The following is a 13252-nucleotide window of genomic DNA, read 5'->3' as shown; positions in this document are numbered from 1 at the left end:
ACCGCGCCGAGGGGGGGAGCCGCCTGAAGGACCGCGCCGGCCGCGCCCGCAGGTGAGGCGGGGCCCGAGGTGTGACCGAGTCCAGCCCGGCTCCCCTGGCAGCGCCTCCCGGAGGCTCTGCGGGCGCCAGCGGGGGGCGGGGGCACCTGTCCAGACAGGAATTTATTTAGACTGTTTGAAAAGCCCTTGCTGCAGGGGGAGGGGGTCCTCCCGTCTCACCCTCGGCGCTCGCCGGTGGGGAAGGGTGTCCCCTGCGGAACGACTGGGGTGGGGGCGTGTGGGAGACACGATAAGGTGGAAAAGAGGGCAGAAATGAGGCGCAGCGACCCCCGCGCCGGCTGCCTGCGGCGTCTTCCAGCCCGATATGGGGAGGGGGGGATGCCTTGGCCAGGGCCCCAGTCCAGGCTGCGAAGCGTCTACACCGCGCAGCCAGGCCGGCCAGCGCGGGGGCTGCCCCTGCCAGGCCCGGGGTGGGATTGTAGGGTGAGGGATCCGCATTGCAGGTGCACTGGGAGCGCCCGAGGGCCTGGCCCTGCTTTGTCTGGGATGCGGTGGGGAGGCGGCCGGCTGAATGCACTTCGCCTCTTCCAGTGCGTTTTACCACACTGGACGTTAGAGACCCTCCCTGATAAGTTAAATCGTCTCTCGTCCCGATAACCCTTTACGTAAGTAGTCTCCTTTGCAGCCCTTTTCTGAAGTTTTGATGTGGGCTTTAGATTACCCTAAACAACGATTTGCTCGTAACTCATAAATTCTGCATAATGCAAATATGCAGTTGAGCCCCAGGCTTGACTACAGAGCTGCCGTCGGCTACAGTGAGTTACTCTAGTTGATCTAACTTACGCGTTCCTGCTGACCTGTCTTATTTAATTTCAAGCTTTGATAGTTAGCAGTGTGATCTCGTCCAATAATGAAAATGAGGTGACCTAAGAGGAGATATAATCGTGCTCCGTAATTTAGGTTGCAGTCATAGATCTTGTTGCAAAATACAAGCTCGGCTACCGCGGTACCTGATTACGCATTTCCAGAAACCTACCTGTAAGAGTGTTAGAGCTAGAACTGCTGGGTTCTTTTTTAAGATTTTTTAAGATTTTTAGGTTTGAGATTTATATAAAGAGCATTGTTATTGTTTTTGTTTTATTAAATGGGGGGGGCCTTTTTTTTTTTTACACCGTCAAGAATTTGGCTGCATTTTTATTGTTGTTGAATTGTAAGGAAAAAGATGCTAACATTTAAAATGACTTTTATCCCCCAGAGATGTTTTGGATTTTTTTATTTCTTTTGGCTAAATGTTCATATTACGAGAAATATTTTTTGAAAAAGGTTTTAAGACTCGTGAGGTCTATATAAGTGTATATATGTGGGTTTACATACACACACTACTGAAACACCTTAAAATATTGGTGGTGTTTCTCTGCATCATGTTATAATTAGTCAGTAAATTTAGTGTATGTTTATAATCAAAAGTATAAAACAAGTATTCATGCGTATCAGATTTTTTATTGTAGTACATGTAAATACATCAATCTAACAGGTCTCTTGGAAAATATTGTTAATTCTTAAAAACAACCAAACGAATCCTTTTACTGGCAACAAGATCATTTGGGTTCTTAACTCTTTCACCTGTGATTCATTGGAAAAATTCATTGTAATGTCATTACCTAAGTAGCAGAGATCATTTGCCTGATGTTACGGATGTTAACATGTTGTTGCTTTTAAGAAATGCTTATAAAGCATTTTCTCATACTTCTAACAAGAAAAGATATAGGCCTTTTTCTTTTACCCGGAACAAGATCAGCCATAAGAAGTTCCTGATACACAGTGGGCACACGCCTTTTTAACTAAGATTAATGAGAGGTACTGAATCGGATATCCTTAAAGGCCATCGACTAGGTACCTGTATGTGCTTCACACACAGCAAGGCTGAATGCAATAAATGTTGGACCCAGATAGACGTTTCAGACTAGTTAGGTGGACGCTACCTTAATAACATCAATTTTCACATCGCCAGCTTTGATGTTTAAACCTGCAGAGAAGTTTGGGCAGAGAAGTAAATGTGTCCTAATTGTCTTCCGATATTTAAGGTCTGTTGTGCAGCAAAGGGATTTTATGTTCTATCTAGAGTAATTCCCAAGTACAGAAGTGGCTGAGAAGTACTTATAGGAAGACAGATTGCACTTGGACATAAAAGCCAAAGTTGCTTGTGATGAGAACCTCCAGCCGTGGAATGAAGGGGCTGCTCCTTTCCCGCAGTTTCCAGATAAGCTGGTTCCCCAACAGGGCAGGAGTGGCTCCTAGGAGATACCACACCAGGGGTGGGAGAGGCTGCCTGAGGACCGGGCGTGTCTAGGGGTTCCAGAGGCAGTGGATTGAAGGGCTTTGTGGCTCTTTTTTACCTTTTTATGCTGGCTTCTGCAGCTGTGGGCCTAACGACTCCCCAGAATGTTCTGGAGCCCTTGGAAGATTTGTACTGGGGTGGAGGCCAGCCTTGTAGCAGAGGCCATTGTGGTCCTACTTGAGCCTTCGTATAGGGCTTTACAGTAATAAGGCATTCTCATAGTCAAAAGATTTTTAGAAGACTCTTTTTAATTATATGTGATTTGTATTTCTTTGGCTTTTCTTTTCTATAGTAAACATTTAATTAAGAGGAAAATTATCCATTTCTATGAAGACAAGCAGAAGAGTTTTTTTCCCTTAAAGCTCTTTTTAAAATAAAATGGGATGATGTCATTCGTTCTCATCTGAGTCAGCAGGTTGTGAAGGTGTATAGATTTTCTTCTTAGCTGAAATTATTTTCTAAAAGATACTGATTAAGGGCCGATTCTTGTGCTTGCTCAGCATTTTGGTTCATGTTTATTTCATTACTCTAACGTGACTCAAATTTCACAGCAAAAAAAATCCAGTCATACCCACCTACGGGAAGTGGCATTGGACCTTCTTCCAGTATGTCTGTGTTGCTTTTAAATACAGGTTGGCAGCTGAAGGTAAAACACAGCTGAGATGAACTAGAACTAGAATGCGCTGGAAAGATTAGGTGAATTTGAGCTTTGCGTTTGAAAAAGAAAAAGGTGTTTCCTATCTGTGCTAAGCCAATCCTGGGAATGATAATCTACCAACAATCAGGATGATGATCTACTCCTAATAAAGAAGAGGCTGTTGGCGGCCAGTAGCGATCCATGCATTAAGTGGGTTGGCGGATCTAGGGCTCTGTGGCCGCGGAGCGGAGCTTCCAGTGAAGGCCAGCGTGCCCGAGCGAGCGTTCTCTGGTTCTGGGCAGTGACCAGAAGTCTTGGGAGCCTACTCGGTGTTTTAGGTGAAGGTCCCAGAGTTTTGTTTTAAGAGTCTCGTGTTCATAATCTATAGGTAGGACATCTATCTAGCCACTTCCATCCAGTTTCTGCAAAATCCTGCCAGATTATTTTTCTGTTTCATTTTGATAACTCACTACTTCTTCTGATTCTGGGTAATACAGTGAAGGCATCAATGAGTGTGTAGGGTGTGTTAGAACTTTTTTTTTTTACAATCTGACCTGTGCATTGTGGTCTCCTGTTACAGATACACTTAATGTGCCAAATCTCTGAACAGACTATTTCAGAAGTCCTTTTGACAGTCATTGTGACAGCCTTTCTATCTGGGTATCTTCTATATCTGGTGAAATTGCTAAAATGTTTACATTAAAACCATTTTCTCATTTGAATAAAACTAATTTGAATATGTGTTTACAAATGCCATCCACCCCAAGGGCTAGATAAACCACCCTCTTTGTCTTTATGGTTCTTCTCTCTCACCCCTTCTAACCCCCCCCAAGGTGAGCCTGACAAATAGGATGACTCATAAAATACTATTGAGCTGCATTGGAAAACTTGGAGCATACCATTCATGTCTAATTATCCCTGGCATCCTCTTCTGTGTGTGTACCAGGCTGTGGGGCGCAGGAGCAAGATGAGGAAACTAAGTTCTGGAGCCAGCAAGGAGCTCTCTGGGGGATGGGGTGCTTGCGAGGGCTCCCTGCCGGACTCCAGAGGCCCTTTGACTGTGGGAGCCTGGTCTGGGACAGGGACAGCGTGGGGAAGAGCGTCCAGAGGAAACCAGTCAGTCTGGAAAGGTTGACTGGCAATAGATAGCTGTGATCACGTTATTCACCAAAAGACCGATCGTTCTAGAGCAGCCCCCAATAGAGGGTAACACAAGCACCGTTAGAAATGAGTTCCTCCCCAAGCGAGCAGGCCTCACTCTTTTCACAGCTGTCCGTAGTCCGAATGAGAATCAGAAAAACAAAGAGAAAGACAGGCAGGATTGCACATTCCGGTGAGGACAGTGCGTGCTGTCTTCTGGACAGAGTGGGCAGAGGCAAAGATGAGTAAAGATTCTTCTTTGCTGAGAACAGGTTGAATCCAGAGACTAACTTTCTTGTCTACAGGCTGTAAATCTTGTCTCCCCAATTGTACACAAGATTTTATTGATCTACTTTAATATACCTGATACACAGAGTTATTCCAAGCAGCTAATTTAAATGAGAGTATAGTAGAGATTTAAAACTGTGGTCTGTAAATGTTATCAGACATACCAGATGTCCACACTGCATCAGTCGGTTTGACCGTCGTAATTTTAGCATTAAGAACACATGCTCAAAAATACCTAGCACATGACCCATGGGGACTGTGAGGTGATACATATCTGGCTTTTTTTCTGTTTGAATTTTAATTTCCTTATACATCTTTATATAAATATAGAGTATTAACTAATTATGTCAGCACCCTTCTAGTCCAAAAGAAAATAGGGATTTTAGAAAATACAGACAATTTACATCAAAGAATAACGCAATTGTTGTCTGAGTTAGAAGAAATATGTCTTAAAACATTACTTTGCTAATGGGAGTTGAATAACTTTATAAGTTAATATAATATGTAATATTGTCTAAGATTTTTAAAAAGGAAATTATGCTAGTTTCTCAAGACATAGTTCAGTTATCAGTTGTGTGCTCATGTTTAGATCTTCCTACTCCTAAATGATGGTGTGGTGACCACGAGCTGATTTGTAAGGTGCGTGGAAGGGATTATGAAGTACAATTTAATTTTAGGCTTTGTGCAAATAGCCTCCTTTTTGCTGTGAATTAATGTGTCTAGGGTTCCGTGCCTCTCCACTCCCGCAGGCCCCCTCTCAGGATTCCTAATGTCCTGTTGATCGGGGTATTCCTGACTTCCCCCTGGTGCCTGGCCCAGAAGTGCTGGGAAGGGCGCCTGCTGTGTTGAAAGAATGAAGTGTCACACTTTAGGTGCTGCCGCACCCCCCACCCTGGAGGGTAGGCCCTTCCTTTACACCTCCAAGTTCACAAAACCCTCCTAGGATTTGCCTGTTCTTTCATTCTTCCCAGCCTGGAAAGCTTTTCTTAAAGTGCTAGTACACATAAAATATAAGGAATTTTGGCATGATTTTATAAATTTCTTGGCAGTCTTTAAAATCCTCGTAAGATTTATCTAAGTTTTCAGTGGTCTTAAAAACAAGGATTCCATTGCATTCAAGAAATGTTAAAGCTTTTAATCATCAAATTTTCTAGAGAGCCACAAGCTGTTCTAGACCAAAGTACTCCCATCGAGAACGCATGCTGGGTCAACCTTGATCCATCGATTTAGCGTCTCTAGAAGCCTCACTTTTATAACTGATACTGGAGTCCCCACGTGGGGCTCTAGAATTCTCTCACACTCACCCCCTCCATTTCTCAGTTCGTTTAAGCATTCATAGGGGAAAGTCAGCGTCTTACACGTAAAGAGAAGAACTTGTCACTTGAGACAAAGGAGTTTACTTGCGGCCTCCCTCCAAGCAGGAGAACGGAAGGACGCGCACCTTCTCTGAGCAGCACCTCCGTGCACCCCCGCTCCCCGGGGCTCACGAAGTGAGGAAGGAGTCTGTCAGCAGAGGCCCCACAGTCCTGCACCGCCACAGCTGCCTTCTCCTCCAGGCCTGGCAACCTGTTACAGCCCCCTGTGGCTGGAGCTTTCTGTCCTCAGCTCCGTTCGCCCACCGGCTCCTGGCAGCCGGGAACCCGGAGGAAGGCAGAGCAAACCTCGAGTCCAAAGAAAAGAGGTCTGCCTCCAGTTAGACAGACTGGAGCCCAGGGCCTGTGGCTGCACTACTGCAGGGAGTGCCAGCCTGGGCCCCGGGGGCTGTTTCACAGCATCCCTGACCTCCACCCGCAGGACGCCCTTGCCTCGTGAAGACCCCGAATGTCCACCCTGGGGGCACAAGTGCCCGGACAAGAACCACTGCTCTAACTGGGCCAAACTCTCCGGTGAAGTTCGTCCAGAGGACGGGCTCCGCGGGGTTCTTCCTTTAATTCTTTCTGCGCACAGTGGCCTCAGAGCATGACGTTCACACGTGAATTCCATCCATTCTTTGAAGAACCACAAATGTACACATGTTCACATTTATGCACACACGTATGTGTTCATATATGCACATCAGCCACAGACGATGACTGTGTAGATTCTCAGAAGTTCTTCCGGAGAGCAGGTTAGAGTCAGATTGCAGAAGTGGCCAGCTCTTCACCAAGACCGAAACAGGCCCCACGTCTCCCACCCTCTGCCGGGCTGTCCTGGCCTCAGCAAGGAGGCACCGTCTTCTCTCTACTCCTCATTCTGTCCAGCTGGTGGCACCGAAGGTTGATTTGGATGGGCACACCCAAACTCCATCCGAATAAGGAACTTGTCAGTGTCTGTGTCCCTTCTGTAGGAAGAGAGAAACCCCAGGCCCCTCTTTAACTAACCAAGCCCTTAAAGGTTTCTATATCTTCACGTAAGAAATGTCACTTTAGGGGCGTCTCAATCTGTTAAGTGTCTGACTCAGTTTCAGCTCAGGTCATGAATCTCAGTTGTCGTGAAATCGAGCCCAGAGTCAGGCTCTGCAGTGAGCATGGAGCCTGCTTAAGGGTCTCTCCTCCCTCTCCTGCCGCCCCTCCACCCTCCCCAAAAAGAGAAATGTCACTTTAAATTGTATTATTAAAATAATAAGTTATCGGTGAGGCAAACAGTTAGAAAAGCAAACTTAGAAAAGAAAAGTTACGTTTTCAGTGAATTAGCAACATTCTCTGAAGTCTAGTTGTCTTAAGATATTTGCTTGGTAGTGAAACGGAAGGATGCGTTTCCTGACAGGAGAGCAGCGTCAGGTCGTAGTCCTTTAACCCCGCCCGCTCCTTCACCTGGACACTGGGAGGGGCCTGCCTTTCTGCAGCTTTAGGAAGAACATTTATTATGAAAAACATTTTCTCCTCTGGGATTTTTTTTCTTTTTCATGAGCAGCATCCTCAAGAATAAGCACTGGAGATCTACTAGTTAGCACCAAGAAGAAGGAAAAAAAAAAACCAGACCTGAGAAGCTTAAGGCTTAACATACGGGGAAAGAACAGGGCAGGAGGACTTTGAACAAATGGAATACAGGGCAGTGATGGTCTGCTCCGCGGGGCATGTGCTCTGAGGCTCCGGGCAGAGCAGCGGAGGCCACGGCTAAGGGCGAGGCCTCGGAGTTGGCGGGCTTGGGAGGAAGCCCAGCCCTGCCACGTGCTAGCTGTGACACTGAGCTGCTTGAACTCGTCGAAGCTTGTTACTGTGGGAGATTGTAGTCCTGTCCCCTCCTCGGAGTGTGTGTAAAGGGCGTAGCGAGGCATGAAGGCTCCGTGCAGGTCTTCTGGGTGACGCCGTTTCCCCGGAGCTGGTGGGCGTGCTGTCAGGGCTCTCGCCCCCACAGCCCTGCAGCAGCCCCAGTGCGCGAAACGCTCTTGAGTACAGATTTGGCCTCTACTGGGTCAGATCTCGGCCCCCCCCCCCCCCACCATTTTCTTTCTCTTCAATCTCCAATTTTCTGAGAGGCTTTTGATAAGCAACTGAAATCTGATCCTGGCTTTTCTACCTAACCTTATTTGCCACCGCTCCCCAGAATGTTCCTTCCATGTCTGACTTGACCTCACTGCCACTCCCAAAACTCCACATTTACGGCACCGGAAATGTCCCCTGCTGTGTGAACCCAGCCTCTCTTTAAGGCTCAACCCTCATGGCTGCCTATTCAAAACCAAACCTTCTCTGCCCCCGCAGCCCTCTGCACTCAGCGCCCACGGGGCGTCTCCATGTGCCTGGCAGTGTGGACAGTACCGGGAATGCTCAGGTGACCCGGACCCGGCCTCGTGGGGGAGACAGGCGGGTAAATAAGCGCGCGCTCCAACGTGTGGTAGGTGAGCCTTCATGCCTCCCCCCTTCCCCTGGCCGCCGTTCTTGGCCTAGACCTCAGGAGGACTTCATTAGATTGCGCTTTCCTTGTGCTTTAGTGACTGAGCCTCCCAACCTCCCATAAATGGCAGGCCTGAGACCGAGCACACAGTGGCCACTTAAAGCAAATGCTGGCTTGATGTTTAACCTCCAGGCGCACATTTAAAAGGAGGTTGGGTTGCTCAGCCTATTCGAATAGGCCTTGTCAGCTTCAAAAGATAAATTGAAAACACCGATGATGGTGGGTCAGCTCCTGGCGCTCACCGAGGTGAATCGAGTGGTTGTCAGGCTTTTAGAATCATGTAACAGTGCACTTTTGAATTGGGAAATTAGACCAGGAAAATAAAGAATTGTCCTGTGAATGGAATAGTCAGCTTTACAGAAACCTGCTACAGTGTCCACATTTTCCTCACTGCGTCATGGACCTGGAGGAGCTTCATCAAAACATGGCGTGAGCGTTTCCTGATTTCCAAGTTTCGGACTCCTGGAAAGCAGGCCTCAGGTGTGGACTAAGCCCTGGGTCTACACGCGGCAAGCCACACCGGAGCTTGGTGCTGTGCCAGCGTCTGCACCGAGGACTGGCATGGTTGGGTCGTAGCAGAAACGACTTGTCCGCGTGTAAACAAGCTGCCCCAACAAGCCCCCGTATGTCACAGCCTCCATGGAGTGTCCTGGACAAGCCCACACCTTCCCTTCCACTGAAATTAAAGTTTATTCATTTTTATGTGGCTTGGTACCTTTTTGGTCTTTTTATTGGTGAGACTCCCAAAGGCATGCACGAACTAGCCATCCTTCCTCCTTTGTCATTCCCATGCCAGTTGGAGAAATATTTCCACACCCTCTCCCCTCACTAGTACAAAACACACTACCTAACGGGGGAGCGTGTCAGACTAGAGATTGGGTGAGAGCACCACTACTTCCGACTGTAAAGAACCCTTTCTTAAAGGGCCCACTTGGATGACTGGACGGAGGGCCTCTCTATTCTGGGTGCTCCTGATGCAGCAGGGAGCAGACCAGCCCTTGCTCCTGTGCAGTCTCCGTTCTGGTGATGTGAGAATGATAAATGCTGGGAAGACAAAGTGGGAAAGCATGACGCTGACGGCAGTAATGGGAGGTGGGAGTAAGCTGTCAGGTCGCTCTTGCGGTGCAGAGCAAGCGCCGGCCCCAGACTCCGTGCGGTCGTGTGGGAGCTCAGGACACCTGTCGGGGTGATTCTGGGTATTGTAAGAGTGGTAGCAAGCACCCAGCTCTAGGTGTGGTTCTAATTGCTCTATGTCCCTGCTGCCTGCCAGGGTTACCCCCAGCCATTGTGTGGCTATTTAAATTGGAATTCAAATCAAAATAAGTAAAAGGGAAAAATTGTTTCTCAGACACATCAACTGCATTTCAAGTGCTCAGTGTGGCCAGTGACTCCTGGACGCAGCAAACGGACTATTTCCGTTATCGCAGCAAGTTCAGTGGGATAGCACCTCACCGGAGGGACTGTTTTCCTGGCAACCCTGATAGAGCGGGTACTGCTTTCCCATTTTGCAGATAAGGAGAGTGGCCGCCTGGATCCAGCACCGGGGCGTTAATCCCTAGCCTGCCGTGTCGCTGGGGCTCATAGATGACTGGAGCTCATCTGTCCGTCCACTTGCCATGTCCGGCAAGCTCGTAACGCCGTGGTGATATCTTGTCACTGGATACTATTAGATTCAGCTAAAAGAAATTCAGAGCCAAGGGCTAGGTTTTTTTCTGTCTAAAAATGCAGACCAATATTAGCACAACTTCTCCTTCCTTGGAAAGTAAAGAGGGATCTCCAAAGTGGCAAGAAGACACCGGGTTGATGCATGATCCCCACAGAGGAGACCGTCTAAGCCGCATGTGGACTTGGGAAGATAGGAGCACCCACCGCGCAGAGCCGTTGTGGGGGGCGGAGGCGGCGAGGCGTGGCTGGCGCTCCACACAGCCGGCCTCGGCACAGGGGCCCAGCGCCTGGCGCACTAGTGGGCAGCAGCGCTCGCTGCCGGCCCGTCCCAGCCCCGTCCTGTAACGGCCGTCCGGGTGGAGCTGGGACTGATACCTTCTGCCAGAGCGCCGCGAGACCGAGCTCCAAACACCGCACCCTGGTCTCGGAGAACACCAGGAAGGGCCAGGGCCAAGGTAGTAGATGGGCATTTAGCCGATGCCCTTAATGCTTGCAGATTTAAGTAGGCATCTTACTCCTCTGAGCCTTAGTTCCTTAAAAAATGGTCATAATCAAACCCATCTTGCATGATATAGTTTCAATAATTAAGTGATTATGAGCCTGGCACATCGACACTTTGTGTATGATAGCCATAATTATTACTTTTATGGATGATTTTCAGCCTCTCATGACTAACAAGTGTCTTGGAATATTTTCTTGCCCAGATGGCGTAGGCTGACCTAGAGGCCATGTTAGGGCAGAGACAGAACAGGTGATCATCCAACACCGCCCCATAAGCACACTGTATATTGTAATGGCCAAACCCTAGAACAGCAGGGCAGAGCCTGCTGAAAAGCATCGTGGGGCCCATGCGGATTTGCTCACTGAGATGGAGGCTGCTTCACACACACCCCTGTCCCGCGCACCCCCCCCCCCCCCCCCCCCCCCCCCCCCCCCCCCCCCCGTCCCTTGCCTGCATCACTGGAGGCGACCGTCCTGCCTGCGGTGCAAACCGGGAGGAAAAATGACTCAGGCTCCCAAGTGGCCAACAGACTTGACCAGAATCAGAGCAACCGGAAGACACCGAAACACCCAATCTAAGAATCTGGGACTTCAAATGGAAAATCTGGGCTTCTGAACCAAAATTGAGAATTCCTAAGGCTGTGGCCATATTGGGTGCTGATTATTAAAAGTAAATAAAAGTGGGCCCTGAAAAAGGATGTCATGACCCAAGGATTGAGTTAACCTCATTGTGGGAGCAAGGGGTCAAACGTAAGAGGAAAACAACAGCAAAAGACCATTGTACAAATGGAAACAGTGACAGAGGTGCAAATGAAAGGCAAAGGTCAGTAAGAAGAAAATACTGAACTGCATTCCATTCTTTGAAAAATCCTTATAAAACACGGTAATGTTTCCGTTCCCCAATGTCTTCTGCTCTCCTGCCTCCGCTGATAGCTGATCTCTGAAAGACCGCTGCTGTGCTTCTTATTTTACTTCTCTCTCGTCTCATCTATTCCCGTCGGGTTCATGTGCTGACGGCCTGTCTATCTAGTATGATCCAGATTTGGTTGCAAAGATAAGCCTTCAAATGGCTGCAACCATGCAGTCCCCGCGATCTTATCAGCTTCATCCGGGCCTCAGAATTGTTTGTTTAAGTGACCCACCTTCCTAACGGAGCGATGTTCTGCGAGAAGTCTTCTTCCTCTCCAGAACCCGATGCACAGTGTACTGAAGATTGCAGTATGGGATTCTGGGAATTCTCTCGCGTCCTGACACAATAAAGACTCATTGTGAGCAGAAAGAACTTTATAGGAGTCAGCCTGAAATGTCACCAGTAAACGTGCCTCATTTCCTGAGCACAGGAAACTCACAGAAAGGAAACTTTTAAGGAACCGAATGATCTTACGCCAGAACTGTCAGATCATGAGATGGAGAATCAAAGGGTTGTGCAGCCGTAGGTGGACATGCTGAAGCCATCAAAAAAAGTTTTAGGAAATGAGAATCTAGGTAAATGCCTTCTTAAAAGACTAAATTTATCTTCTTTGAAAATTATTGGGGGAGTGGTGCCTGTGTGGCTCAGTTGGTTAAGCCACCGACAGTGGCTCAGGTCATGATCTCATGGTCCATGAGGTGGAGCCCCACATAGGGCTGTGTGCACTGACAAGCAAGGAGCTTGCTTAAGATTCTGTCTCTGTCTCTGTCTCTCTGTCTGTCTGTCTGTCTGTCTCTCTATCGCTCTCTCTCACTCCCTCCCTCCCTCCCCCCCCTTCCCCACTCATTTTCTGTCTCTCAGTGGATAAACATTCAGTAGATAAATAACATTGGCACTCATGCTATGTTATTCTATAGACGTAAGTGTTCACTGAAAACAAATATTAGAGTTCATCAGAGAATATGTAATCACTAAAAGTAAATGCCCGGCCCCAGTGACTTTAGTTACTGAATTGACTGTTGATACACTATTTTAATAATTCCAAAGATCTTTCATGTTTTCCTTGTTTAAACTCTTCTGAAATAATTAGTGTGAGCCCATTTTGTAGAAGGGAAAAGTCAGAGGAGGTGACTCATTTTTGCTTGACTGCGGTACTAAGTTATGAAGCCATTGGAGATGACATCACTGGGACTGGGCAGAGTTCTTCCATCTATATCCCGAGGATAAGATCTCTCTTTTCTGTAAGTGATCATCTTCCCAGATGCCTCATAAGGGCTCAGCTAGATATGTTCTCTTAGCACTAATGAAACAATTGACTGTTTTACCTTTTGTAAGCAATAAAGGAAAAGCTTGGCTAAATTAAAGTGTATAGAACTTCAGTTAATAATACCTTTCTTTGCCTGGAACCTACACTATAATTAGGCAGGTTCTCAAGATGGATAGAGGAAGCCCTATCAGTTAAATCAGTTGAAATGGTTCATCTGTTTGGCAAACCATATGGAGAGATGCTTTTTAAGCAAGTGAACACCTCTTCTCAGCCTCAGAAATACAATTTAGATCGTAATCATCAAGAACTAGCATTTAGGGAGTATCTCCTGTTTCATTATTGTGAAAAGACAGTTTGGCATTTGGGTCACTACATCTTTTGGGTTATCAACTCATAGACCATTAAAATCTGCAGTCAGGGGCGCCTGGGTGGCTCAGTCGGTTAAATGTCCAGCTTTGGCTCAGGCCATGATCTCACGGTTCGTGGGTTCAAGCCCCGTGTCGGGCTCTGTGCTGACAGCTAGCTCAGAGCCTGGAGCTGCTTCGGATTCTGTATCTCCCTCTCTCTCTGACCCTCCCCTGCTCCAGCTGTCTCTCTCTGTCTCTCAAAAAATAAATAAAAGAAACATAAAAA

General features: G+C 47.6%; 1 protein-coding gene across 2 annotated transcripts in view; it reads left to right on the top strand.

The window, feature by feature from the left end:
* The window catches only part of CCDC92 (coiled-coil domain containing 92), a 24321-nt gene continuing 11069 nt past the window's right edge, over window positions 1–13252 (top strand). Inside the window, exon 1 of one of the 2 annotated variants that reach the window (XM_029921763.1) lies at window positions 1–52. Coding sequence is in view for 1 of the 2 variants with exons in the window: in XM_029921762.1 (XP_029777622.1) it covers window positions 11885–11927 (43 nt within the window). In the remaining variant the exon portion in view is untranslated. Of the gene's footprint in view, window positions 53–11757; window positions 11928–13252 lie in introns of those variants that run through there. The other variant, XM_029921762.1, reaches the window with a different exon arrangement.

This window comes from Suricata suricatta, chromosome 14, assembly GCF_006229205.1.
Source record: "Suricata suricatta isolate VVHF042 chromosome 14, meerkat_22Aug2017_6uvM2_HiC, whole genome shotgun sequence".
NCBI lineage: Eukaryota > Metazoa > Chordata > Mammalia > Carnivora > Herpestidae > Suricata > Suricata suricatta.
Note: the sequence above shows the minus strand (reverse complement) of the source record. Positions and strands in the feature narration are given on the sequence as shown.